The following is a 27161-nucleotide window of genomic DNA, read 5'->3' as shown; positions in this document are numbered from 1 at the left end:
TGCATGGCATTAATACATTGAGTAAAATGCATTTCAACTAACTTTAAACCGTACTCCAATAGTAAATGAGGGCCAGTGTGAAAGTAGCTTAACAATACAGGAAACATATCATAAAGACATTGGTCACACATTGGCAGCATACCTGGGGAATTCTGTGGGGAAGAACCTGGGGAACAGCGTGGAGAAAAGCTATATCCAGGATGGAAGGCTGCTTGAAGTGGGATGTATGACATGATGTCTTCTTCAAAAAGGCTGCAAAACCACAAAATAAACTCTGAATTAGCACAGATTGCCTTTTAGTTGCCATCTTTATATGATTTTTATGTAATGATCAATAACTTCGGATTTCATTGGTTCTTAAACCAGCTTAAAGATTTAGGTGGCTCCATGCTATAACTAAATTGTAGTCTTAGTTATTCATTTTAATGCACCCAAGGAGAAGTCTGATCATTTTGATTCCAGACTGTACCAATGTGATATTCTCACCAGCATTAATTATATATCTGAAAAATGGACGAGAGAATTAAAACTGCCTGCGCCAAAAATCTCATTCAATGTGTGCCAAAAAAAACTTCCTATATAACATTTGCCACACTTTTAATGTGTTTTAGATACTATTTAGATACTTTTTCAGAGCTTACATGTTTAAAAAATGTGCTAAATTTTGCTGCGCATTTCTGGCGTAAAACTAAGCCTACTGGTTAATGGGGCAGACAAAGACTAGACAGTCCAAAGACACACCAGATTTTCAAACAATGGGCACTGTCATTTGCAAAAACCTTTAGTACAATGTAAATAATATGTCATCATGTATATTCACAATATACAATGGCAAAAAAATGTTGTTTTTTTCTTTGGGGGGGGGGGGGGTTGTGGCTTTCTTGTCCCTGAAGCTATTGCCTGTGTGTGCAGAGACAAAATACAGGAATTGTGGGTGAACAAGCTGAGCTCTGTGACATACCCCCGGCTCACACAGCAGGTTGATTGACAAGCCAGGAGCCTGCACAGAGCCCTGCTTGTCCCGCCCTCACTTTCTGTATTTTGTCTCGGCACAGACACACACAGGCAACAGCTGCAAGGACAAGACAGTACTTTTATTTTTTTAAATATACACTTTTTTTTAACCAATGTACTGTACAGTATATTACAAATGTACATATAATTTTATTGTCTACATTATATAAAAAGATTTAGCAAATGATGCCTTAAGTCAGTGATATAAATCTGGTGCATTTGTAGGCTAATCTAAGTTTACACTGTCTAAGAATTAGACCGTTTTTTATTTATCTCCTCCACTATATTGACTGGAATAATGATAGATGATACAAAATTACAAAACGTCTTACAATTTCAAGGGAATCTGAGGCAAAATTAGATCAAAATAATAGAAAGCCAAGTATTTTAGCTTGTCCCTTATTCAAATTTCATAAATATTTGAAAACTTCTAATTTTCTTCTCTCAGAAGTAATATAATGACATCTGCAACACAAATGTGTCATAGGGCTTAACTAGAGTGTGATCAATGCCAAATAAAGACTCATGGCCTGGAAATGCGGCAGATAATGGTATCAATGTTTGCATGGGCGCCTACTTAAACAACCCAAACTCTGTTCATTTTTAATGACTGTTAACATCAAAGCCCTTGTAAGACCTAGATAACACTTTAGAACAACTCAGAATGGATTCATTGAGAACAGTTCATTTCCTGACTAAATATGTTTTCCAAAACCCAGAGCCCTGTAATCTTCATCTCGAGTCCCTGGTTAAACAGAAATGATATCATGCACACCTGCACAGTGTTACATAAGGTGATACATAACGTAATGTTCAGCATTGTCAGTACATTTTGACAAATTGTGAATGGTACAGAAATAGAGATCTTGGGCCAGACGGTCTCAAAAAATTGTCATATGCCTACAGTGTTTATAACAGTAGAATCTGTTCTCATACTGTATACCATATACCCTAAGGAATCCAACATAGATATAAGTTGGAGTTATACTTCAGGGTATTTACCCCTATGCATACCTCCAATGGACATTGCACAGAACAGTGTGAAAAGAGCCTTATAGGAGCACTTTCTGAGGTGTGGCAATTGTGGTACCTTGTACTTAACACTCACTTGGTTTGTTAGATCTCAAGTTCTGCTGGGAATGCTGCGCCTTTTGCCACCTTGTATCCAGTGTCACTAATGACTACACACTTATACAGGAGTCAGCATTGATATGCCATCTAGAGAATTAGATTGGAGATGGCATATTAGCTTGTTTGCATCGGTAGGAACAAATGTGCTAGTACATTAAAGGCAACCTGTCATCACTTTCATGGTCCCTGAACCACGGGCAGCATGAAACACTGGCAGACTCCCTTATTACAATGATGTATGGTTCACTATGAATTTTGTGGGGCATTCCAGAGGAATCATAGTTATAACTTTACCAAAAGAGAGGGCTCCATGTCATTGGGGTTCCAGCTTCTCCCACCTTTCAGGCGTTGATTAACAGATGTCTCATTATGCCAAAATAGGAGAGATCAATCGTCTAAGGCCAATGGAGGGGAGAGAAGCCACTGGGGACCACCCTGATGTATCAAAGCCCTGTTATTATCATATACAGCATTGTAATAAGGGACCCCATGTTTGTTTCATACTTCATGCCTGTTTCATACTGTTCAGTCAGCATGAACGTGATGACAGGTTCCCTATAATGTGTAGCAGTAAAGGAAACTTGTGTAGTCACTTGCTTTGGGCCTCAGATAAATTATGTCCCTACCAATAATATCGCTATTGTATCAAAGAACCTCAAGCCAATAGAGCAGTATAAAGCTTAAAAGAGAGAGTTCTTAAAAGGAGTATTTCAGCACCTAAATACATATGCTTTATTCACATGATAGGGAATAAGTATCTGACTGCTGCGATCTCCAGAACAGGGTCCATACTCTCCCCACTGCATGGAGCCGTATGTGTCGGCATGCACTCCATGCATTGTCTATGGTAGTGCCGGAGATACCGGAATAAAGCTTTAAGAATTATTGTAAGATCACAATGTTTACCGGTAAATCTGCAATTTTTTAAGAATATAAATAAAGCAAATCTGCACTGCATGTATTCTAGCTAGCTTCTCTGACTCGTATTATATAATATGACTTTGCAGTACCTTAAAAGGATAACTAAGTCAGCATCACAGGATAGTTTCTCAAGACCATGCGTGCCCTCTGTTCGAATGTAATGAATCTTCTCCCTGTAACATAAACATAAAGTATACATTTAAATGCATGTGACATGAAAATGTATGAACACACACAGTATTTAGTATAATATAGCAGAATATTGTGTAGGTCTCCCAAAATATCACCAAAATAGCTGTGACCTTTCAATGCTCGACACCTCAAAACCTCTAAAGGTGTCCTTTGATTTCTGGCACCAAGACGAAAACAGCAGATTCTTAAAGTCTTGTAAGTTGCAAGATGATGCTTCTATGGATCTTGTTTTTCACTACATCCTACAGATGCTCAATCAGATTAAAATATGGGGATTTTGAGACCAACTTAAAACCTTAAATAGCTTGTCAGGTCTCCCAAACCACTCCTGAATAAATTTTGCAGAGAGGGTGCATTATCTTGCTAAAAGTGACTACTGCTACTAGGGAAAACTGTTGCCATGAAGGAAGGTGGTGCAACGCAAGGACCCAAAGCAACACAATGAATAGCACATTATACTGCCACTACTGTCTGAAATCTATCTCATTGAACATCCTGGTGCAATACCCCCCCCCCCCACCACCACCACCCATCAGTCCACAAGATAAAAAAAAGATAGACATCACATGGACCAAGTCACATTGTCCACATGGCCCATCACATCATTTTTCATCAACACTGACTGTGCCACTTTTTTCTGATGGGGGATGGCCCACTTAGTTGTTAGACTTCATAACAGCTTTTATGCCCACTACCTATAAGCATTGTTTCTGCTAGGGTGAGTTAGTCCAAGGTTTCCACATGGATATTGCAGGGATGTTTCAGTTCCTGTTTAGACAGTGATGTTTAAATTCCGGTTCCAGTTATTGGTGAGTTCTTGTTCTTGTTACCTACAAGCATTGATATGTGCTTTGTATGTTTCTCTCTCTTTTACTGAATCTTTTTCTGTAAATCCTGGGGATATTTAAGTAATGGGAGCCCAAAAGGACAAATGTAAATGTAAAACAAAAGTAGAGAGACAGAAACATAGCCACACATCCACAATTTGTATTTTGATCTAATTACTTCTCAGCATAATTTCAAAAACTAACAGGTTGTTAGTATACATTTTGATCAAAAAGTACAAAGCCCACTCACCACATCAAGGCCACCTAGTCAGAGAGGGTCCCTAATCTAACACTGGCATAGCAGCAGTTGGCGACCACTGCCTCCACGACACCAAGCCCTCAGGAGGAGCGACCCGGTGGCCAGGCAGCTCCACTGCTGCCCGACCAGGCCCCCGGATCTAGGCCACAGACAAAGCATCACAGCAACAATAGCCGCTACCGAGCACCACACTAGTGTAAATACCTACAATGTGCTCACTGCCAGAAAGCTGGGAGAATGCTACGATTAAATCCATATGCAGTCTCCTGCTATTTAAAAATGCCTGGGATAAATGGGTGGAGTGGAGTGCTGGCTATGAAAGAGCGTAATGTTTATTAACAACCTTTTAGTTTTTGAAATTATGCTGAGAAGCAAGTAGATCAAAATACAAATGGTGGATGTGCGGCTATGTTTCTTTTTTTCTATTTTTGTTTTAAAGCTGATTCTGCTGAACGACTGGTCAGTGCTCCATTTTCATTTCTACCTTACTATTCTATTCTATTTATAATGGACACCATGACACAGACAGATCTTTTGCACAAAAGATAGCACCTGTATCCGTCCATATTCTATGCCATTCTGTCAGGATCTCAACAGATATAGAACAGTCACACTGTAGACAAATTCTTAGAATAGTTTTGCTTTTATAAATCATAGAACAAGTACCTGAGTGCATGATTTCTTGCTAAACTTGGTTGACGTTCTTGAAGCATCTCAAAAATATTTGGCTGTCTCAGGAATGCAACAATCTTGTCATTATATGCTGAAATAAAAAAATATATATATTTTTAGAATTAAAACAAAAATTTGAAATCAGTTTAGTTATTATTTTATGATGCTTCTACTAGTCAGATAAAGTATTTGCAATGGCTGCTGCTTGTCTTAAGCCTTTTGAGAAAACATAAGAGTTTTGAGGAAACATACCCTAGGGTATGTGCTACTGGTTGATATTTATCTTTAAATGTTATAAAAAAAAATCTCATTAATGCTATTAAACCTGAAAATTACCATAAGTGTGAATACAGTTCACACTATTGTCCCATTTCCATCTTAAAGTCATTCTCACAGGGATCAAGGAAGCAGCAGTAAGTGGGGTTGTTAACCTTCATTGCCCTGAGTTTTGGTTTAGGAAATGTTCCCCCATTTATTTTGGGTGCATACAAGCCAAAGTTTTCAGTGGGATAATAAGACATAGCTCACACTAAACTGTGGCACACTTTTTTTTATCACTTCACTTATATGACTTATTCCATGCCACCAGAATTGAATGGGGCTTATTCACATTTAAAACTGCAGCATATATGTGGTTAAAAAGAGTGAAAATTCACAGCAGGAATCTAACAGGCTAACATCATATGTGTGCCATCTATTTTGCTGTAATCTAAACCCTGCCATTTTATTAAATAGGGACAGAAATAACAAGCGACCACAGTTTTTCCTACATTAGCCTCTCCCGCATGAGATGCAAAGAATGCTTCATATCCATTTGAATGTTGTCATTCTTCATTATGCCTGCATTACAATAAATTGGCAACTCTTGGCAGAACAAACTATATCTTAATCTGAGGCCTAGGCTTCTATTAATAGGTTGCACATCTCTCACTTTGCACCAAAAAATAACAGAAAAACTTTTCCACACATATCTGACTGTGGCATAAAATGCTTTAAAGTTGACCTTTTTTTGGGTCATTTAGGATATGTATATCTGGGATATGGTCAGCTTTAGGCATTGAACAAATACATATTCCTGCTTACCTAAGGGTACTGTTTCCTGTTGATGTTGACTTCTGATTGCAGAAACCAAACTATTGCCAGGCCTTGCTAACAGTGATGCCCCTCTGTTTCTAGAAACCTCTGATGCCTACATAAAAACACACAGATATGTAAAAATGCAAGATTGTGTCAAAACAAATCAGATGAATAAGTAACAGAGGGCATACGTCATATGGGTCATAGTTATGTAACAGGATGCAAAACACTATTGGTTCTCCAACTCTGTAAAGAGGATCTGTCGGTTGCCCCCTGAGTTATAGCAATTTGTAGCCCTTCTGACAACTGAAATCCACCAGAGGGGGTGAATGTGACTATAATATGGGTGGGTTCAGTGCGCTGTACTTACTATGACATGGAGAGGGGGGGGTGTGCATATTTAATGTACAGGGGCGCATATTCAGTGCTGACAAGATCTCGTGAGAAGACCAAGATCTTATGAGGGTCTGCTGTCTGATCGCAGCCAGCGCTGAATACACGCTGCCATACATTAAGTATGCACGTCCCATCATAAACAGACCCCTATGATTCACGCCCCTCTGACAGACTACTTTAATCGGAATAACTCAGAAAGGGGGGGGGGAGGGGCCATCAACATGTTATAAAAAGGTATGTGATCAGCTCCCTAATCTATCTAAAGGTTACACTCGTTTACTCGTTTTTAAATAAATAAAACTTAGATTGCTTTGTAGTAAAAAAAAAAAAAATTACACTTTTTCTGTTATTAACTTTTATAGATTATGTGGCAGCGGTAAGGGCCAACATGGGGCTCTCTGTTAGTAGTGCAGCGCTGCCTGCTCTGCTCAAGCACTGCTGGGCACACAGCGCTGGTGAAACAGAGCCTCAGCTAGTGCAATATATGTGTCAGGATCCGGATAGGTATGCAGCGAGGACACTGGTGGTGGATCCTCTGTGTCAGTGGGGTGATGACGTGGGCCGTACCAGGGGAACGGAGTCTAAGGGGTTACTGGTTTTCACCAGAGCCCGCCGCAAAGCGGGATGGACTTGCAGCGGCAGGTAACCCCCAGGTCATTCCACCCGATAGCGACTCAACCCCAGCTGACAGCTGAGACAGGCGCGGTACACAAGAAGAAGGCAAGAGCAAGGTCGGACGTAGCAGAAGGTCAGGGCAGGCAGCAAGAGTCGTAGTCAGGGGCAACAGCAAGGGTCTGGATATACATGTTTGGGAACACACTAAACGCTTTCACAGGGCACAAGGCAACAAGATCCGGCAAGGACAGGAAGGGGAGGTGGGTTTTTATAATGAAGGCACAGGTGCAGGTACTGATTGGGCCAGGCACCAATCAATGGCGCACTGGCCCTTTAAATCTCAGAGAGCCGGCGCACGCGCCCTAGAGAGCGGGGCCGCGCGCGCCGGGACTGAGCAGACAGAGGACGGGGCCGGTGAGGAGATTGGGATGCGACCCGCGGGCGGGCGCGTCCCGCTATGTGGATCGCATCCCCGCCGGTGACACTAGTGCAGCGCTCCCGGTCAGCGGGTCTGACCGGAGCGCTGCACAGAGAGGAACGCCGCGAGCGCTCCGGGGAGGAGCAGGGACCCGGAGCGCTCGGCGTAACAGTATGTTAAAATGCTTTAGAATATACAATATACTAGAGGAGGCTGTGTGTCACTAGCCCTGTGTGTGTGGCAGCTCTTGAACAGAGAAATTGAAAGGGGAACATGGCATGGGCAGCCCAGAAGTTCCAAAAAAACCACTGGTGGCAGCAGAGAGCCCTGTGTCAGTTCTTACTGCCGCCACACAACCTGTAAAAGTAAATAAAAATACTTTTTTTTAAATTAAGTTATATTACAAACTTTTGAAACTGTATTAAAGCATTGCATCAAAACAGCAATTTGCTGCAATATTATTTTGATTATGGAAGATTTTTACGGGATTACCTCTCCAGCGCTGTAACTCCTAAGCCTTTGAAGATGCTGCCGATGCGTCAAATGATTTGGAAGTCGGCCATTTTGAAGAGGGATTCGTGGATCAATAAATGTTGTTGCTCGGCTGTTATGATCTACAAAGAAAGACTAGAGAAAAAGATATTTGTGTGAACACATACAGTATAAATGAACCCTTTGGAGATCCTGCAGTCATATACCCTTCTATCCATTCATACTTCCTGCAAACTAACATTTAATAGGTTAACAAGAAGCAGAAGATGGAATGGAAGAGCATATGACTTTTTAGTCTGTAACAGGAGCTGAATACACAAAATGGCAGGATTCATTTTTATCTATTTTATTAAACTATTAGCAAAGTGTCTTCATTCTATTATTTTGTATTCAATAATGTGGTTGGATATATACAATGATATCCTTCTGTGCTCTTTTATTCTTAATCTCCTACCTTTCCTTGTTGATCAGTTTTAATTTCCCATCCACGGGGCAACTCCAACCTGGTGTCAGCAAACATGTTAATAAAGTTCACCAAGTCTCTGTTGTGCTGATACCGTTCAAAATTCCTGGCGTCCCTGCGGATTTTCAGAATCATGTGCTTCAAGCACGTGCTGTTAGTGAAGACTCTGTAGGCACTCTGACATGGGAGAAGAACGTATATTTAGAGACTGAATTATTATATTCTATGTATAGCAAACTAAAGGAAATGTAAACCAAATGGCAAACACACCCTCACATCTGCTCCCCCTACTTTTTTTAATTTTTTTTAAATGTATCGACATATGAAAAAAAAATTATATAAGACAGCGGCACTCATCACTCGTGTGCAAAAGTCTTTAATCTTGAGGTACGCAGTCAGATAACCTCAGTCAGACATTGAGGGGGCATTTCTGGGACGGCATACATTTTGCGTGGCTCAGCATGCAAAACGGATGCCGTCCCAGAATTGCCACGCGAAACGGATGCCATCCCAGTATTGCCATGCACAATGGATACCGTTCCAGAATTGCCCCCACAATGTTTGACTGAGGTTACCTGACTGCGTACCCCAAGATTATAGACTTTTGCACATGAGTGGTGAGTGCCGGTGTCTTATTTTTTCTTCATATGGTGATACATTTTATGGTCTGCCGACTTCTCAAGCAGTGCACCGCTAGCATAACGGGAACTTGTTCACACGTGAATACCACCTAGTGTTGAATTAATGGACACACAGTCTTATCGAGGTGCCGGCTATCTTCTCTCCTGCATATTTTTTTTTTTTTTTATATATGCAGATATTCTTCTAGATACCTCCATTGGCCACTCTTAAGAGAAAATGGCCGAAATTTATACAAATTCCGCGAAGAAAACATGGCGGCATTGCCCACAGCATTAACTAGATTGCTTTTCTAGTACTTATTTTTATCAGATTTTACCAAAGCACCAAAGAATAAAGTATAAGATTTCTGCTGAAGTAAAGCCCAGTGTAGCAACTCACATGATATTAGATGTCGAGCCCACTACCATATTTTCGTAGATCCCTGCTGACATCTAATAATGGACATCAACGCAGACTATTGCTTCCCCAATTTGAATCACATTCCTTTTGTACAGAACTGTAATAAAGCTTCCATTGAGCTGCATCAGGCATCTACTGTACTGCAGTATGCCCCTAAATTCATGCCATATACCATGGGATATGTTTTATATTTTAGCATGAAAGGCTATAGGAGATGTATGCCACAAAATGCCTATGGCATTTTTCAGAGCTTTTCATTGGAGGTATACATCAGGAAATCTTCCCGCCATGAACCTTCCCAGACTGCTTGAATACAATTTGAATAAAGCCTAGCAGTTATATCACATCTCTGACAATAAGGTGGAGAAAAACTGTTGCTGGTTCCATAGACAATGCATTTTTTTTTTGTATATACAGTACAGTAAAGATTAAAAGTTTGGACACACCTTCTCATTCAGAGTTTTCTTTATTTTCATGACTATGAAAATTGTAGATTCACATTGAAGGCATCAAAACTATGAATTAACACATGTGGAATTATATACATAACAAAAGTAGCCACCTTTTGCTTTGATTACTGCTTTGCACACTCTTGGCATTCTCTTGTTGAGATTCAAGAGGTAGTCACCTGAAATGGTTTTCACTTCACAGGTGTGCTGGTGTGGAGGAGGAGGTGTGATGGTGTGGGGGTGCTTTGCTGGTGACACTGTTGGGGAGTTATTCAAAATTGAAGGTATACTGAACCAGCATGGCTACCACAGCAACTTGCAGCCGCATACTATTCCATCCGGTTTGCGTTTAGTTGGACCATCATTTATTTTTCAACAGGACAATGACCCCAAACACACCTCCAGGCTGTGTAAGGGCTACATGACCAAGAAGGAGAGTGATGGGGTGCTGCGCCAGATGACCTGGCCTCCACAGTCACCGGACCTGAACCCAATCGAGATGGTTTGGGGTGAGCTGGACCGCAGAGTGAAGGCAAAAAGGGCCAACAAGTGCTAAGCATCTCTGGGAACTCCTTCAAGACTGTTGAAAGACCATTTCAGGTGACTACCTCTTGAAACTGAGTGTGCAAAGCAGTAATCAAAGCAAAAGGTGGCTAGAACCTAGAATATGACATATTTTTACACTTTTTTGTTATGTATATAATTCCACATGTGTTAATTCATAGTTTTGATGCCTTCAGTGTGAATCTACAATTTTCATAGTCATGAAAATAAAGAAAATGCTGAATGAGAAGGTGTGTCCAAACTTTTGGTCTGTACTGTATAAATATAAGAGAACTAGATATAAGACAACATAAATATAAAATTGTTAAAAGGCACACTTTGTGTACAGAACAAATGCACAGGCCTTATTGCCCTTAGCAACCAACAGAGGCTACTTTTAAAGGGGTACTCCGGTGCTTACACATCTTATCCCCTATCCAAAGGATAGGGGATAAGATGCCTGATCGCGGGAGTCCCGCAGCTGAGGACCCCCAGGATCCTGCACGCGGCACCCCGTTTGTAATCAGTCCCCGGAGCGTGTTCGCTCCAGGTCTGATTACGGTCGACCACACGGCCGGCGGCGTGTGACGTCACGCCTCCGCCCCCGTGTGACGTCTCGCTCTGCCCCTCAATGCAAGCTTACGGGTGGGGGCGTGATAGCTATCATGACCCCTCCCGTAGGCTTGCATTGAGGGGCGGAGCGTGACATCACACGGGGGCGGAGGCGTGACGTCACACGCCGCTGGCCCTGCGGTCGCCGGTAATCAGACCCGGAGCGAACACGCTCAGGGGACTGATTACAAACGGGGTGCCGCGTGCATGATCCCGGGCGTCCCCAGCTGCGGGACTCCCGCGATCAAGCATCTTATCCCCTATCCTTTGGATAGGGGATAAGATGTGTAAGCACCAGAGTACCCCTTTAAGTGAAAAGCTGTCCTGTCACTGGCAATAAAGCCTGTTCTCCTTTTAGAATTAGACCATAACTTTATTTTAACATGTTTTATTGTTTAGCTCTTATATAGTACAACAAATACTCACATAGTTTGCATGCAACACAGTAAAAAACTCCGGATTGGTTATAAACTTGACAGCTGGAGACTGTAATAACAGGGTTATTTTCTGAGAGTTTATTGGTGATAGTGTTGAGTCTCTTCTTAGTTCTGTAAAACAAGAAGTGAAGACACCTGCTGTTAGTAGTCTAGTGATGTCAGTGTGTAGTGGGCTTCATGTAAGGGGGAATTTTGTAGAGAATACATAGGAATTAAACTTTTTTTTTCCCTGTGCAGTTTGGAAAATAAAGGCTGGGCCGTTGGTTATTAGGGACACAACAATTTTGATGAAATAGCAATAAGGCCAGGCTCTTAAGCCGGCAGACAGATATTATAAGACCTTTAAGATCTCGATCAATATTCCTATATGATTGTTTTTATATTTAATGTGGACTCACTATGCTTCTAAATATGTATAAAAAGCAACTTGGGATTTTGATGATTGTATGACAGTTTTTTTGTTTCAATACATAGTCATGAGAAAAAGAAAGGAAACTGTAGAATTTTGAAGTTTTATTTATCAGGACATTATTAAAAAACACATCTGGTCCTCAGAATGTCTTTAATTGAGGTAACTACAATCTCAGATTAATGACATCACACGACAGGTCACATAAACAGTGTCATTATTATTTTTTTTAACAAAAACTAGGCCAAAATGCAGAAGCAGTGCGTAAACAATTAAGTACACCCTTACTGCTTCTAAAAGAATTAAGAAGATAATGTGGTGACCCAGTACAGATTCTCATGTTCTTCTGTACTCCTGCCCATCCTGTGTGACAGATGCTGCCTAATGTCCATCATTGGTCCCCTCTCCTCAGAACTCTCTATAATGCACTAAATAATATACTCTCACAAAAGGGTTAATGTATTTGTATTATCTATTTACATGTTTCCCTAAATTTATTGTTGTGAAGGACCTTGTTGCTAAGGGGCGTATACAGTGGTGAACATGTGACTTATCCCGCCAATGGGATCTCTCTAAATTCCTCCCATATATAGTGAGGTCAGGGTTCAGCTCTCTCTCTTGAGATTAAGCCTTTGCTGAGGTACAGTTTGGTGAAAAGTGAAGTCTGTCTGTGAGGTGGATCTGAAAGGAGGCCTGAGGCCTAACCCAGCAACAACGCATCAACTACAAATTAACCCCACTACTGAGGTGAAACTCAAAGCCTTGCAGTAAACCTACAGTCTTGGGGATATTATACAAGTTAAGTCAGCAAGTTAGTCAAGTCCAAGTCTCTTAAGTATGGCATGGGCTGAATCAGTCATATACAGTACAATCAACTATAAGTCCCAGCAAGCCGATAAGCTTCTCTAAGTTCACCCTACAACTCCTTTACACTAATCTGAGCTGTAATGGATTGTATCTTTCCAACCTCAGTAAAGCAAGCCAGTTAACCGTAACCTTGTGTCGGAGTGATTATTTGCCCCGTGCCTGGCACAGGTGGCCTACCTCGGGTCGTGTATAGGTCAACCATGCCCTGGCGTCATGATAAGGTTAATTACACATTACCCCGTCCGACACCACATATAAAAGGAGAAATGTTGCCACTTTGATGGTCAATAGCATTCAGGGTGTGTTAAAACAATGAGAAAGAAAGACATCAGCAATGATCTTTGAGAAACAATTTTTGCTGCCCCTCAGTCTAGGAAAGTTAATAAGGGCATTTTAAACCAATTTGAAGTTTGTCACTCTACAGTGAGAAATAGTATTGTCAAATGGAAAACAATCTTTCCAGGAGTGAATGTCCCAGTAGATTCATTCAAAGGTCAGACCCATACTCAAAAAAAATTGCATACAATCCAAGAGCTACTTCTCAGACTCTAGAGGGCTTAGTATGTTAAATGTCCAAGTTCATGATAGTGCAATTAGCAAAAGACAAGTATGGCATCTTTGGAAGGATTGCCTGGAGAAAGCCTTTTTCTATAAAGAACATTGCAACGTGGCTCAACTTTGGAGAGTAGCATCTGGAATGCCCTTTGGACAGATGAGACCAGAGTGAAAGTGTTATGTCATATTGCACAGTCCACCATGCAGTTGCACTTTGCAGTTATTGAGTCAACCATGAACTTCTCTGTATACCAAAGTATTCTTTAAAGTATCCTACATCTAAAGCCTGGATGAAACTGGGTCATGCAACCGGACAATGATCTCAAGCACACCTGCAAATCTGCAACACAATTGCTGAAAAAGTAAAGAATCAAGGGGTTGCAATGGTCTAGTCAAAGCATAGACCTCAACTAACGTTCCCTTTAAACTATGTGCTCTGGAAATGATAGAGTTAAAAAACCCTGCAGACAGGTAGATGAGTTAGTGAGCTTATTGACCCCTTTAATACAAAGTTTAACTCTTTCATTTCCAGAATGCACAGCTCTGAAAGAACACTCAACCCACTTTAAATGCTTAAGTGGGAACTTAAGAGAACTACATAAACCAAGGCCTGCAAACCGCACTGAACTTAGGTAATGATGTAAAGAAGAGTGGGTCAACATTCCTCTAGAATGATGTAAGTGACGGAAAGTCATATAGAAAAATTCCTTTTGCTGCTAAATGTGGTTCTACAAGCTGTTGATTCATGGGGTGTGCAAAGGTTTTCACACACGGCTTTTCCTTTTTCACCTTTTTTTATCTTAAGAAAATTTTATATATATATATATATATATATATATATATATATATATATATATATGGCGGAATCTATTATATGTTTGTTTATCTAAGAATGCTATTTACCTAAATATAATACCTTAGAAGGACCAGATGTTTGTTTTTTATGTCCTCATATATAAACCAAAGAGGCTCTACTTTCTCTTTCTCATGACTGTAATTTGACAGTTAAAGGTAAAGTCTCTGGAACAAAATTCCTACAACATTGCACAGTTTTATTTAAGTGAAATATAGGACATATATTTTTAAATCCTTTGCTTTACTTAGTTTTTACTACTTTTATGACTGAAATATAAGCTACATTTAAAACTTTACTGTAAGAGTGCACTGTGGGAGCAGTGAAGTAATACACTTACAGCAAAGCTAAGGGAATGTTTTTATATAGTGCAGTATAGGCTATTATTAGAGAATAATGTAGAGGTCCTCTGCATGACTTTTGCCCACCTGATTTAGCTGATGTGGTGTGAATGGATTTTCAGACATGTTTAAATCAAAATTCAAAGTGTCTACATTTCCCATGAATCCTCTAGCTTTGCAAAGAGAAGGGCTGGTTCACTTGACCTAATGAGACCAACGTAAAGGGGTATTCCAGGCCAAAACTTTTTTTTATATATCAACTGGCTCCGGAAAGTTAAACAGATTTGTAAATTACTTGGATTAAAAAATCTTAATCCTTGCAATAGTTATTAGCTTCTGAAGTTGAGTTGTTTTTTTCTGTCTAACTGCTTTCTGATGACTCACATCCCGGGAGCTGTGCAGTTCCTATGGGGATATTCTCCCATCATGCACAGCTCCTGGACCGTGACATCATCATTGAGCAGTTAGACAGAAAACTTCAGAAGCTAATAACTATTGAAAGGATTAAGATTTTTTAACCCCTTAAGGACCTGGGCTTCTTCCGTTTTTTCATTTTCAATTTTTCCTCCTTAACTTAAAAAAATCATAACTCTTAAAAATTTTCACCTAAAATTATATATAATGGCTTAATTTTTGCGTCAATAATTCTACTTTGTAATGACATTAGTCATTTTACCCAAAAATCTACGGTGAAACGGGAAAAGAAATCAATGTGCGACAAAATTGATGAAAAAACACTATTTTGTAAGTTTTGGGGGCTTCTGTTTTTACGCAGTACATTTTTTGTCAATAAATGATACCTTTTCTTTATTCTGTAGGTCCATACGGTTAAAATGATACCTTACTTGTATAGGTTTGATTTTGTATCACTTCCGAAAAAAATCATGAATACCTGCAGGAAAATTTATACGTTTAAAATGGTAATCTTTTGACCCCTATAACTTTTTTATTTTTCTGTGTTCAGGGCGCTTTGAGGACTCATTTTTTGCGCCGTCATCTGAAGTTTTTATCAGTACCATTGTTGTTCTGATCAGACTTTTTGATCACTTTTTATTAACTTTTTTGTGGTATAAAAAGTGATCAAAAATGCGCTATTTTGGACTTTGGAATTTTTTGGCGCGTACGCCATTGAATGAGCGGTTTAAAAAGCGGTATATTTTTATAATTCGGAAATTTCCGCACGCGGCGATACCACATATGTTTATTTTTATTATTATTTACATAATGTTTTTTTTTATTTCTGGAAATGCCGGGTGATTCAAACTTTTATTAGGGGAAGGGATAATTGAAAGGGTTAATGATTTTTTTACACTTTTCTTATGCAATATTATAGCTCCTATAGGGGGCTATAACATTGCATTAACTGATCTTTTACACTGATTGATCCATCTCCATAGGAATGGATCAATCAGTGTTTTCGGCGATTGAATGCTCAAGCCTGGATCTCAGGCTTGAAGCATTAATTCGGCGATCGGACAGCACAGGAGAAGGTAAGAAGACCTCCTCCTGTGCTACAGCTGTTCGGGATGCCGCGATTATACCGCGGCGATCCCGAACAGCTCCCTGAGCTTGCCAGGCACTTTTACTTCAAAGCTGAGCCGCGTGGCTAAAGGGTTAATAGCGCGCGGCACAGCGATCAGTGCCGCGCGCTATTAGAGGCAGGTCCCGGCTTCACTATGACGCTGGGCCCGCCGCGATATGATGCGGGGTCACCGTGTGACCCCGCGTTATATCGCAGGACCGGGACCCAGGACGTACCCATACGTCCTGGGTCCTTAAGAGGTTAATAGAAGTAATTTACAAATCTGTTTAACTTTCCGGAGCCAGTTGATATATAAAAAAAAGTTTTGGCCTGGAATACCCCTTTAAAGGGGTTATCCAGAAATAGAAAAACAGATCTATTTTCTTTCAAAAACAGCTCAACATCTGCCCCAGGTTGCCTGTGGTATTACAACTCGGCTCCTTTCACTTCAATGTAACTGAGCTGCAGAACCACACTCACCTGGAGACAGACGGGAGCAGTTTTTGAAAGAATTTAGGTCTGCTTTTCTATTCCTGGATAACCCCTTTAAAGGGGTACTCCTGTGGAAAACTTTTTTTTTTAAATCAACTGGTGCCAGAAAGTTAAACAGATTAGTAAATTACTTCTATTAAAAAATCAAAATCTTTCAAGTACTTATTAGCTGCTGAATTCTACAGAGGAAATGGTTTTATTTTTGAAACACAGGGCTCTCTGCTGACATCATGACCACAATGCTTTCTGCTGATATAATTGTAGTACAAGTAGAACATTTTTACCATGATTTGCACAATTGCATATTTTGCTGCAATGTGTGAATGCAGCCTCAGGAGTGCTTGCCTCGTGCATGGAGAGATTTGGAATGCCAGGCAGGAGAATTTGGGGGTCTCAGCGGTCGGACCCCTGCGATCAGACACTTATCCCCTATACTGTGGATAGAAGATAAAATGTTCTGTACCAGAGTTCCCCTTTAAGTTACCTGAAATTTGCATGTAAACTGCAGACAAGACTTTTTAGAGCCTATTGCTACTTATTGCCTCTTGGTAAAGGTTCTATGATGTTCGTCAATTTTAGATGAGGAAGCACTTTTCTCTTTCCATCCACTACAATAGCAGGCTTCAAGTCTTTGTATGCAATTCAGTTAAAAATCGCGACTTTGGGTACTGAAATTTGTTTATTGATCTTATAGTTTTAGGTGGAGGCAAACAAGGTAATTGCCCAGCAGCCTCATATATCTTAGTCTGTCATGAAAACTGCCTCAGGAGCAACCTGATAAAAAATCCAAGTGATAATTGTGAGGATTGGGCGCACTAGAGTTTATAAATTCAAAATGTAGAAATATTTTAGTATGTAGAAATGCTTTTTTTTTTATTTTATTTTTTTTTAAACTGCCACTGAAGTGTTGGTTACATGACATTATATGGACTTAGACAAAATAATTATTACTTTGGTAAATTGATCTTTTTTATAGTCAGGTGGGTGTGAACTGAGGCTGATTGACATACTCTCAGCACACCCCTTAAGTTTAGTATTCACACCCCTATTGAAATAAAGTTCATGCTCACCTGACTATTCAAGGAAAACTGCAGATATAAAACTATGTCATCCTATTGAAAGCCTACTATTACAAAATCAGTTTTCTATGTGTAACCCCTGTGGAGTTGGCTGCATTATCTGAAATGCCCAGTAGATGGCGGATGGAGACCACAAATGAACTAGTATGCTTTTAATAAAGACTGGAGCTGTGATCACATGATTAGCAGCCATTTCATGAGAAATAATGCTGATTGGTGGAGGCTTCTGTCATGATTGTGACATCACACAGGTCCTGTGCCCTGAGGATTTGCTCAGACGACCACAAGCTTAGCCAGAGAAAAAGCTGTGAGAGACTGCACCACAGAGACAGCACCTAGCTGAGAGAACTTGCTTCACACAGGACCACACCAGCTGAGAGAGAGACCTGCTGGCAGAGACAAGCACTGAGTCCAGACGTCTGGTGAATACAGTGAGAGGAGACTGCTCCTGGTTAATGGTGTTGTGAGGGTAAGATCAAACTTCTTCCCTGTTCCACTACAGGGCATCTGTCTCCTTACTCAAAGTAAAGACTCTGAGGTCCAGTGTGGATGTTACACAGTGCAGGCTGCTTCAGTGACGATGCGGAGCAGGACTTATAGGGGTCCCAACACACCTATGTGCACCAACGGCCATTAGGGAGAAGATAAGGGGGTGGGTCGCAAGTGTGCTAGTGGGTGGGTGAGGAAAATCCACATTGCATCCCTATGTGTGTTACACTATTGTATTATCCTATGTATGTTGTTAATTTGCTACTTACTATATAAAGTTAGTTCACATTAGGCTGTGTCAGTCTCATTGTACCAAGTATGTTCCCAGTGGGACCCCACATCCCTACCCCGGATGCTCCACTGGGTGGAAGCACTGCCACAGACATGTACCCCAGCTTCCAGATAGCGGAGGCGCAGGATCCGCCTGTCGGGCGTAGCGAATTAGCTAAGGTGACATATGTTTATTTTTCCATTTCATTTTAATAAGCTAAAATAGAGGTACCTGAATTTGGTTGTGACAGGTCAGTTTCTGAATCACCCACTCCAGGAAGTCTGTCACTTCGACCTACAGCTTCTTCTTCTACTGGCCTTTCTGTTGCAATGGTCCTTTGGATATTTTGATACCTTAATAAAAAAAACATATTTACAAATAGTACAACAAGAGAAATGTAGTGATATTTCATTATAATAAGACAATGTTCACGTTGAAGCCATCACGGCATGTTTGCAGTGTAAACATAACTGGTCACAAGTGCTATTGGTGAATGGTAAGGCTGCATTCACATCACGACTTCTCCATCCGACATGAGTACACGATTTTTATAACTTAAAATCGTATGAAATCGTATATAAAGTCTGATCCATTGACCTCCATTAAAAAATCGGATCCATTACACACATCCGATTTGATCCGCATCCGATTTCACACAATTTTTGTTCGGGTCTGAAATCGGGCTTGACCACGATTTCAGATCTGAACAAAAATCGTGTGAAATCGGATGCGGATCAAATCGGATGTGTGTAATGGATCCGATTTTTTAATGGAGGTCAATGGATCAGACTTTATATACGATTTCATACGATTTTAAGTTATACAAATCGTGTACTCAGGTCGGATGGAGAAATTGGAGAAATCGTGATGTGAATGCAGCCTAAGTATTCTATCATCTTACAAATACCTCCTACATGGTTTAAAATATGGACACAGCACTGCTTTTTTAGAGACACCTGTAGTGTGGCTTTCAGTCCAGATTATATATACTTAAAGGGGTACTCCAGTGGAAAACTTTTTTTATTTTTTATGAACTGGTGCCAGGAAGTTAAAAAGATTTGTAAATTACTTCTATTAAAATTTTTTAATCTTTTTAGTAATTTTAGCAGCTGTATGCTACAGAGGAAAATCTTTACTTTTTTAACTTCTTTTTTGTATTGTCCACAGTGTTCTCTGCTGACACCTGATGCCCGTATAAGGAACTGTCCAGAGCAACATAGGTTTGCTATGGAGATTTTCTCCTGCTCTGGACAGTTCCTGACACCTGCATCAGGTTTCAGCAGAGAGCACTGTGGACAAGACAAAAAAGAAATTAAAAAAATAAAGATTTTCCTCTGTAGCATACAGCTGCTAAAAAGTACTGAAAGGATTAAGATTTTTTTTATAGAAGTTATTTACAAATCTGTTTTACTTTCTGGCACCAGTTCATTTAAAAAAAAAAAGTTTTCCACCGGAGTACCCCTTTAATGTCAAAGACACTCAATGAGCCTAACAAGTGTGAGGCAATGTTACCAAGAAATGTATGTATGTAGACATTTACTCTGCTAAGACTGTAGAATACCAGTAGAATTGCCCCTAGGACACAGCCAATTTCCTTTTTTGTGTTTTTTTTTATTTCTTTTTGCCTTCTAAGAGCCATTTCATAATTATTTTTCTATCCAGTGAGCCATATGAGGGCTTGTTTCTTGTACAATCAAATGTACTTTGTACTTTGTAATGACACCATTCATTTTACCATAAAATGTACAGCAAAGCCATAAAAATATTTTTGTGGGGAAAAATGGAAAGGAAAACTGCAATTTTGCTACTTTGTGTGTGTGTTTGTGTGTGTGTGTGTGTGTGTGTGTGGGGGGGGGGGGGGGGGGGTTTAAAGAGTGCACGTGGAGCTGTTACTCCCGCAGATATCTTAGTTCCTATCCCTTCAGAGCTGAGACACAGCAGAGTGTTTACATCATCACGTTGCTGTGTGGTGATATACGCTGACATGCACTTCCGGCCTCTTGTAGGCCACAGGGTTGGATATGCCTTCAAAAGTAAGCGATGAGGTAAGGAGCCCATAGCAATCTCCACCAGAGCCTTCAACTTTGTCTGTGTCTCAGGGATGCAGATAAACTTAAAAAGCAGTTCTGCGGATGTCAGTTGGCTTCATAGTCAATTGCAACTATTGTTAAAGTGGCCCTGAGGGTCTAACATCAAATTGTACCATTCTTGGGGCTCATGGTGGTTGCAAACTTATAAATGTCCCTCTTTTATTTCTCAGCCAAGTGTCAAGGAAAAGGAGCTGAGCTGTTTGTACCTTGTGACTAACCCTCACCTCCCAGCCCCTTCCTCATTGATATACAAAGTCTTGTTTATCAGCCAAAAAGGTGCTGCGAGGTGAGCGCAAGCGAGGAGGAGTGCCAGGCTGTGGCACTTGAGAAGCCAGTGACAGTTCTGACGGAAATGCTAGGTATATGCTATCCAGATATTCCTCATCTAATACCAACCTGCGGTTTAATTGCTCCATCTGCTGGATGGACCCAGACCTACTTATTCCATCTGGAGTTGCAGCTGTTGTAGGTCTCTGCCATGTCGTAGTGCGGTTCACATGATCTACGTAAAACACTCTGCCATGGCTATCAATTCGGGCCTCCCAATCTATGTTTCACGGAAAACAGATTAGAGGAATGGTTTTAAAAAATGATATATGTATATTTTTGATTTTATGGAAATGATTTTATCTAATACATAGTAATATAAATGCTGTTGTTTATGTTTAAACTATTTTACTGATAAATACAGAATACATCTAGGTAAAAAGCTAAATAAATATACAGTGATTTATTTTTAAGAAAATTACAAGTATATATCATATAAGGTATAAATATGTCACAGGAAATCTGATTTAGTAAAGGCAGTGGCCTTTTAAAACATGTGGTCTTTTAGGGAGGTTTTAATGTATTATATTACTTTTTTTTCTGATCTTCAGCCTGTTTTAGGCCATGTTCACAGTGGAATTTCCAAGCGGAATACCGTGGCTATATTCCACTCAGAAATTCCGCTGCAGCAGAGTCCCATTAATTCTACTAGGATTATGCTGTACTGTGCACACGGTGGAAATCCTGATTCCAGCGTCTGCAGAATAGTGAATATAACACGCATTTTATGCCATTTGAACATGACCTTATAATCAAAATTTGTATTAAGAATTCTACAGGCATCAGAGCTGAAATATAGCATTTCACTGTGGCTGAGTGTTTGTTAGAAGAGTATTCCCATCTTAGGCATTCAATGTATAGATATGCAATCCATGTATAAAAGGTGGATATTCCAGTCTACTCTTCAAAGCATCAGTGGGTATTACAATTAAAGACATTGGAGAGCCAATGCTTGGCACTTTTGTTTACCTCCTTAAACTGCAATATGGCCCCTTCTCTATTGAAGCAGAAGAACCAAGGGGATCCTCAGTCACCTCAAAGGTTTAAAATGATACACCATAAATATGTCAGATGGGTATACTCTCCTCAAGACAGTTGGCAAGACTCTGTTCACACTATAGTTATGTTGAACTTGACAGTCAGAATAGTTGCATATTGCACTATTCTGTCTTGAAGAAAATATGAACTTGAAGGACTCATAACTATAAGGGGGGGGTTAAATAATGGGGTTCCTAATGAAACTTAATGCATTTTACATATTATTAATGGATCCTGTACTAGAAGCCATGACTCCCAATATAAACAGAGCTAAACAGAAGGCACCCATATGTGACAAACAATTCTTTACTTGGAGGAAGTGGCTCATCAATAGTAGGGTAATGATGATGGTCTGATCTCAGAGAAGGCAGCTGACTAACAGGTGGGGTACTGTGTGGCAAAGGACAGTCACCTAGAAAGAAAGAGAGGAAAAGTGTGGTACAGAGGCACAAATGTTTATACAAGTTTCTGCAATGATAATTCATACATGCAACTGTACATTTTGATCTTATTCATGTAAAATTCTATGGGTATTTAAATAAACCAAAGACAGATCTGTTCAGTTATTAACAAGGGGGCAGCCAAATGGTTTGCAATTCAATTGGATCAGGTTGCAGTTTTATCACCAGCGCATCCAATAGTTCAGCAGCACCATTACAAAAGTCCAAAGTACTGTAATACTATAAAAAAGACCATTAGCTGCTATTGCAAATAAATCAATACCAATAGCCCTATACTCCACCATATTAATTTGAAAGCTAAATAAATGAGTAAGTTGAATTAATAGATAGATTTTTTAAAATACATACATAACAAGTGCAAAATCTTTCCTTAACACATTTGAGGGTCAAACACAATCATATAAATACTGTAGATGGGACAATAAAGTCAGCTCCCTACTTCGAAACCCCCTAACTCTCCCATGTAGCAGTCATTCTATTCTTCCATGCTTTTAAAACCATAATGTGCGAGGGCTCCCTTTTGATTAAACCAATGTACTTTTAACCCCTTAAGGACCGGGGTTTTTTCCGTTTTTGCATTTTCGTTTTTTGCTCCTTGCCTTTAAAAAATCATAACTCTTTTAATTTTGCACCTAAAAATCCATATGATTGCTTATTTTTTGCGCCACCAATTCTACTTTGTAATGACGTCAGTCATTTTGCCCAAAAATCTACGGTGAAACGGAAAAAAAAATCATTGTGAGACAAAATTGAAAAAAAAACGCTGTTCTGTAAATTTTGGGGGCTTCCGTTTCTACATAGTACATTTTTCGGTAAAAATGACACCTTATCTTTATTCTGTATGTCCATACAATTAAAATGATACCCTACTTATATAGGTTTGATTTTGTCGTACTTCTGAAAATAATCATAACTACATGCAGGAAAATTAATACGTTTAAAATTGTCATGTTCTGACCCCTATAACTTTTTTATTTTTCCGTGTATGGGGCGGTATGAGGGCTAATTTTTTGCGCCGTGATCTGAAGTTTTTAACCGTACCATTTTTGTATTGATAGGACTTATTGATAGCTTTTTATTCATTTTTAAATGATATAAAAAGTGACCAAAAATGCACTATTATGGACTTTGGAATTTTTTGGCGCATACGCCATTGACCGAGCAGTTTAATTAACGATATATTTTAATAATTTGGACATTTCCGCACGCGGTGATACCATATATGTTTATTTTTATTTAGACTGTGTTTTTTTTTTTTATGGGAAAATGGGGGTGATTCAAACTTTTAATAGGGGAGGGGTTAAATGATATTCATTCACTTTTTTTTTTCACTTTTTTTTTGCAGTGTTATAGCTCCCATAGGGACCTATAACACTGCACACACTGATCTTTATCATTGATCACTGGTTTTTCATAGGAAACCAGTGATCGATGATTCTGCCGCTTGACTGCTCATGTCTGGATCTCAGGCACTGAGCAGTCATTCGGCGATCGGACAGCGAGGGGGCAGGTAGGGGCCCTCCCGCTGTCCTGTAAGCTGTTCCGGATGCCACGATTTCACCGCGGCTATCCCGAACAGCCCGCTGAGTTAACCGGCAGCTTTTGCTTTCACTTTTAGCCACGCGGGTCAGCTCTGAGCGCGCGGCTAAAGGGTTAATAGCATGCGGCGCCGCGATCGGCGCTGCGCGCTATTAGTGGCGGGTCTCGGCTTCACTATGACGCTGGGCCCGCCGTGATATGATGCGGGGTTGCCGTGTAACCCCGCGTTATATCACGGGAGCAGGACCAAGGGCGTACCTGTAAGTCCTTGGTCCTTAAAGGGTTAAAGGGGTACTCCACTGGAAAAATAATGTTTTAAATCAACTGGTGCCAGAAAGTAAAACAGTTTTGTAAATTACTTCTATTAAAAAAAATCTTAATCCTTAAAGTACTTATCAGCTGTTGTTATGATCCACAGGAAGTTCTTTTCTTTTTGAGTTTCCTTTCTGTCTGACCACAGTGCTCTCTGCTGACACCTCTGTCCATTTAGGAACTGTCCAGAGCAGGATAGGTTTTCTATGGGGATTTGCTCCTACTCTGGATAGTTCCTAAAATGGACAGAGGTGTCAGCAGAGAGCACTGTGGTCAGGCAGAAAGGAAATTCCTGTGGATCATACAGCAGCTGATAAGTACTGGAAGGATTAAGATTTTTTAATAAAAGTAATTTACAAATCTTTTTAACTTTCCGGCACCAGTTGATTTAAAAAAAATGTTTTCCAGTGGAGTACCCCTTTAAACCTATCAGGACTAATAAGAGTCTCGCCAATACCCCCACTCCTTCTGTCTACCTGAAATCCCTTAGTTTTTTTCACTGCTTCCAGTTGATTTCAGCTGTGTATCGCAGGGCTATATGAGACAAGCTCCAAAGGACCCATCTTCAGCGCCAAGACCCAGTGCCATAGAATTGCATTACACTGTCTCGCTGCTGGAGACGGGTCCTATGGAGAAGCAGTCGGAAGCTTGTCTCATATGGCACTGTAATATACATCTGCAAGCAGCCGGGAGAAGGGAGAAAAGCTCCCTGTTTGGCTTTTTATGTGCCAATTTTGAAATGTGTACATTGAATAAATAAATCATTACTAAAGGCTCCCCCACATAAAAGCTCAAATATGATCACCATTAAGTCCATAAACAAACATTTTTCATATCTGCATTTCCCTCTCGATATGTTTGATGTCCAACTTCTTTATTGTAATAATTGAAATCTAAATGTGTGTTCCTGATTGGCCTATATACTGTATATTATCCTAGATTGAAAAGTGTATTTTGTTTTTTATTTATTTTTATCCTGGGTTAAGTTTATTAAATGTATGCAGATGTTTAAAAATGAGGAGTTACTGATATCTGTAATTACATTTTCAGGGTTTATACATTTTATGTATTGTAAATTTTCACAATTGCTGCTCAGTTTAACTTAAATGGGCGTTGTCAGATTCAAAAGCCTTTTATATGTTGTACATTTTGGCAAAATAGTAACCTTTCTAATATACTTCATAAGAAAATGTTATTTCCTTTTTATAGAAATCATCGCTTATAAAATCATGGCTTTGTCATAGCTTAAGCACATGCATGGACAAAGTCCAGTAAGTGAGGGTGAGCTAGTACTCCTCTGTGCTCTCTCCCGTCTGCTAGCACTCCTCCTTGATCTCTCCTGTCTGCTAGCACTCCTCTGTACTCCCTCCTGTCTGATAGCACTCCTCTGTGCTCTCTTCTGTCTGATAGCACTCCTCTGTGCTCTCTACTGTCTGATAGGACTCCTCTGTGCTCTCTCCTGTCTAATAGCACTCCTCTGTACTCCCTCCTGTCTGATAGCACTCCTCTGTGCTTTCTCCTGTCTGATAGTACTCCTCTGTGCTCTCTCCTGTCTGATAGGACTCCTATGTGCTCTCTCCTGTCTAATAGTACTCCTCTGTGCTTTCTCCTGTGTTATTTAAACCCACTTTTTCCTGTCCTTGCCGGATCTTGTTGCCTTGTGCCCTGAGAAAGCGTTCTGTGTGTTCCATTGCCTGTGTATCCAGACCCTTGCCGTTGCCCCTGACTACGAACCGTTGCTATCTGCCCAGACCTTCTGCTACGTCCGACCTTGCTCTTGCCTTGTCCTTCTGTACCGCGCCTGTCTCAGCTGTCAGTGAGGTTGAGTCGCTATCGGGTGGAACAACCAGGGGGTTACCTGCCGCTGCAAGTCCATCCCGCTTTGCGGCGAGCTCTGGTGAAAACCAATAACCCCTTAAATTGCGTTCCCCTGGTACAGCCCACGTCATCACCTCACTGACACAGAGGATCCACCACCCGTGTCCTCCCTGCTTACCAGCCCGGATTCTGACAGTAGATCCGGCCATGGATCCCGCTGAGGTCCCGCTGCCCAGTGTCGCTGACCTAACCTCCGTGGTCACCCATCAATCACAGCAGATCGCGCTACAAGGACAGCAGTTGACTCAGTTGACCGCTATGCTGCAACAGCTTCTGCCGCAAAAACAGCAACCATATCCTCTGCCAGCTCCTGCATCTCCTCCGCAGCGAGTGGCTGCTCCCAGATTCCACCTGTCTCTTCCAGACAAATTTGATGGGGACTCTAAACAGTGCCGTGGATTCCTGTCCCAGTGTTCCCTACACCTGGAGATGATGTCTGACCAATTTCCTACAGAACGGTCTAAGGTGGCGTTCGTGGTCAGTCTGCTGTCTGGAAAGGCCTTGTCATGGGTCACACTGCTTTGGGACCGCAACCATCCTGCGACTGCTACAATCCAGTCCTTCTCGGAAGTACGTAGTGTCTTTGAGGAGCCAGCCTGGGCTTCCTCAGCCGAGACTGCTTTGCTGAATCTTGTCCAAGGGAGTTCTTCAGTGGGCGAATACGCCATCCTGTTCCACACCCTCGCCTCTGAGCTATCCTGGAATAATGAGGCCCTCTGCGCAACCTTCAAGAAAGGCTTATCCAGTCACATCAAAGATGTCCTGGCCGCACAAGAAATTCCTGCTAACCTGTCTGAACTCATCCATTTGGCCACCCGCATCGACTTGCGTTTCACGGAAAGACGCCAGGAGCTTCGACAGGAAAAGGATCTTGTTCACACCAGGTGGTTTCCCTCCCAGGCTCCTCTCTTTCAACATCCTTTGCAATCTGTTCCAGTGCCTCCTACCGAGGAGGCTATGCAAGTGGATCGGTCACGCCCGCTGTGGCCTTCTTGGACTCAGGTTCAGTAGGAAGTTTAATTGAAGCCTCCCTAGTAAACAGATTCAACATTCCAGTTACCCGTCTCGTCAAGCCTCTC

At 40.7% G+C, this 27161-nt stretch overlaps 1 protein-coding gene across 5 annotated transcripts in view; it reads right to left on the bottom strand.

Annotated features, from left to right (window-relative positions):
* Positions 1–27161, bottom strand: part of HECW1 (HECT, C2 and WW domain containing E3 ubiquitin protein ligase 1) — a 341519-nt gene that overhangs the window by 62508 nt on the left and 251850 nt on the right. For all 5 annotated transcript variants that reach the window (XM_056520523.1, XM_056520524.1, XM_056520526.1 and 2 more), the window contains 10 exons: positions 22203–22304; positions 20924–21074; positions 18669–18790; positions 11549–11670; positions 8469–8654; positions 8015–8149; positions 6100–6205; positions 5011–5107; positions 3156–3239; positions 143–252 (listed from right to left, as the gene is read on the bottom strand). In XM_056520523.1, coding sequence (XP_056376498.1) covers positions 143–252; positions 3156–3239; positions 5011–5107; positions 6100–6205; positions 8015–8149; positions 8469–8654; positions 11549–11670; positions 18669–18790; positions 20924–21074; positions 22203–22304 — 1215 coding nt within the window. The remainder of the gene's footprint in view (positions 1–142; positions 253–3155; positions 3240–5010; positions 5108–6099; positions 6206–8014; positions 8150–8468; positions 8655–11548; positions 11671–18668; positions 18791–20923; positions 21075–22202; positions 22305–27161) is intronic.

Source organism: Hyla sarda, chromosome 5, assembly GCF_029499605.1.
Source record: "Hyla sarda isolate aHylSar1 chromosome 5, aHylSar1.hap1, whole genome shotgun sequence".
Lineage (NCBI taxonomy): Eukaryota > Metazoa > Chordata > Amphibia > Anura > Hylidae > Hyla > Hyla sarda.
Note: the sequence above shows the minus strand (reverse complement) of the source record. Positions and strands in the feature narration are given on the sequence as shown.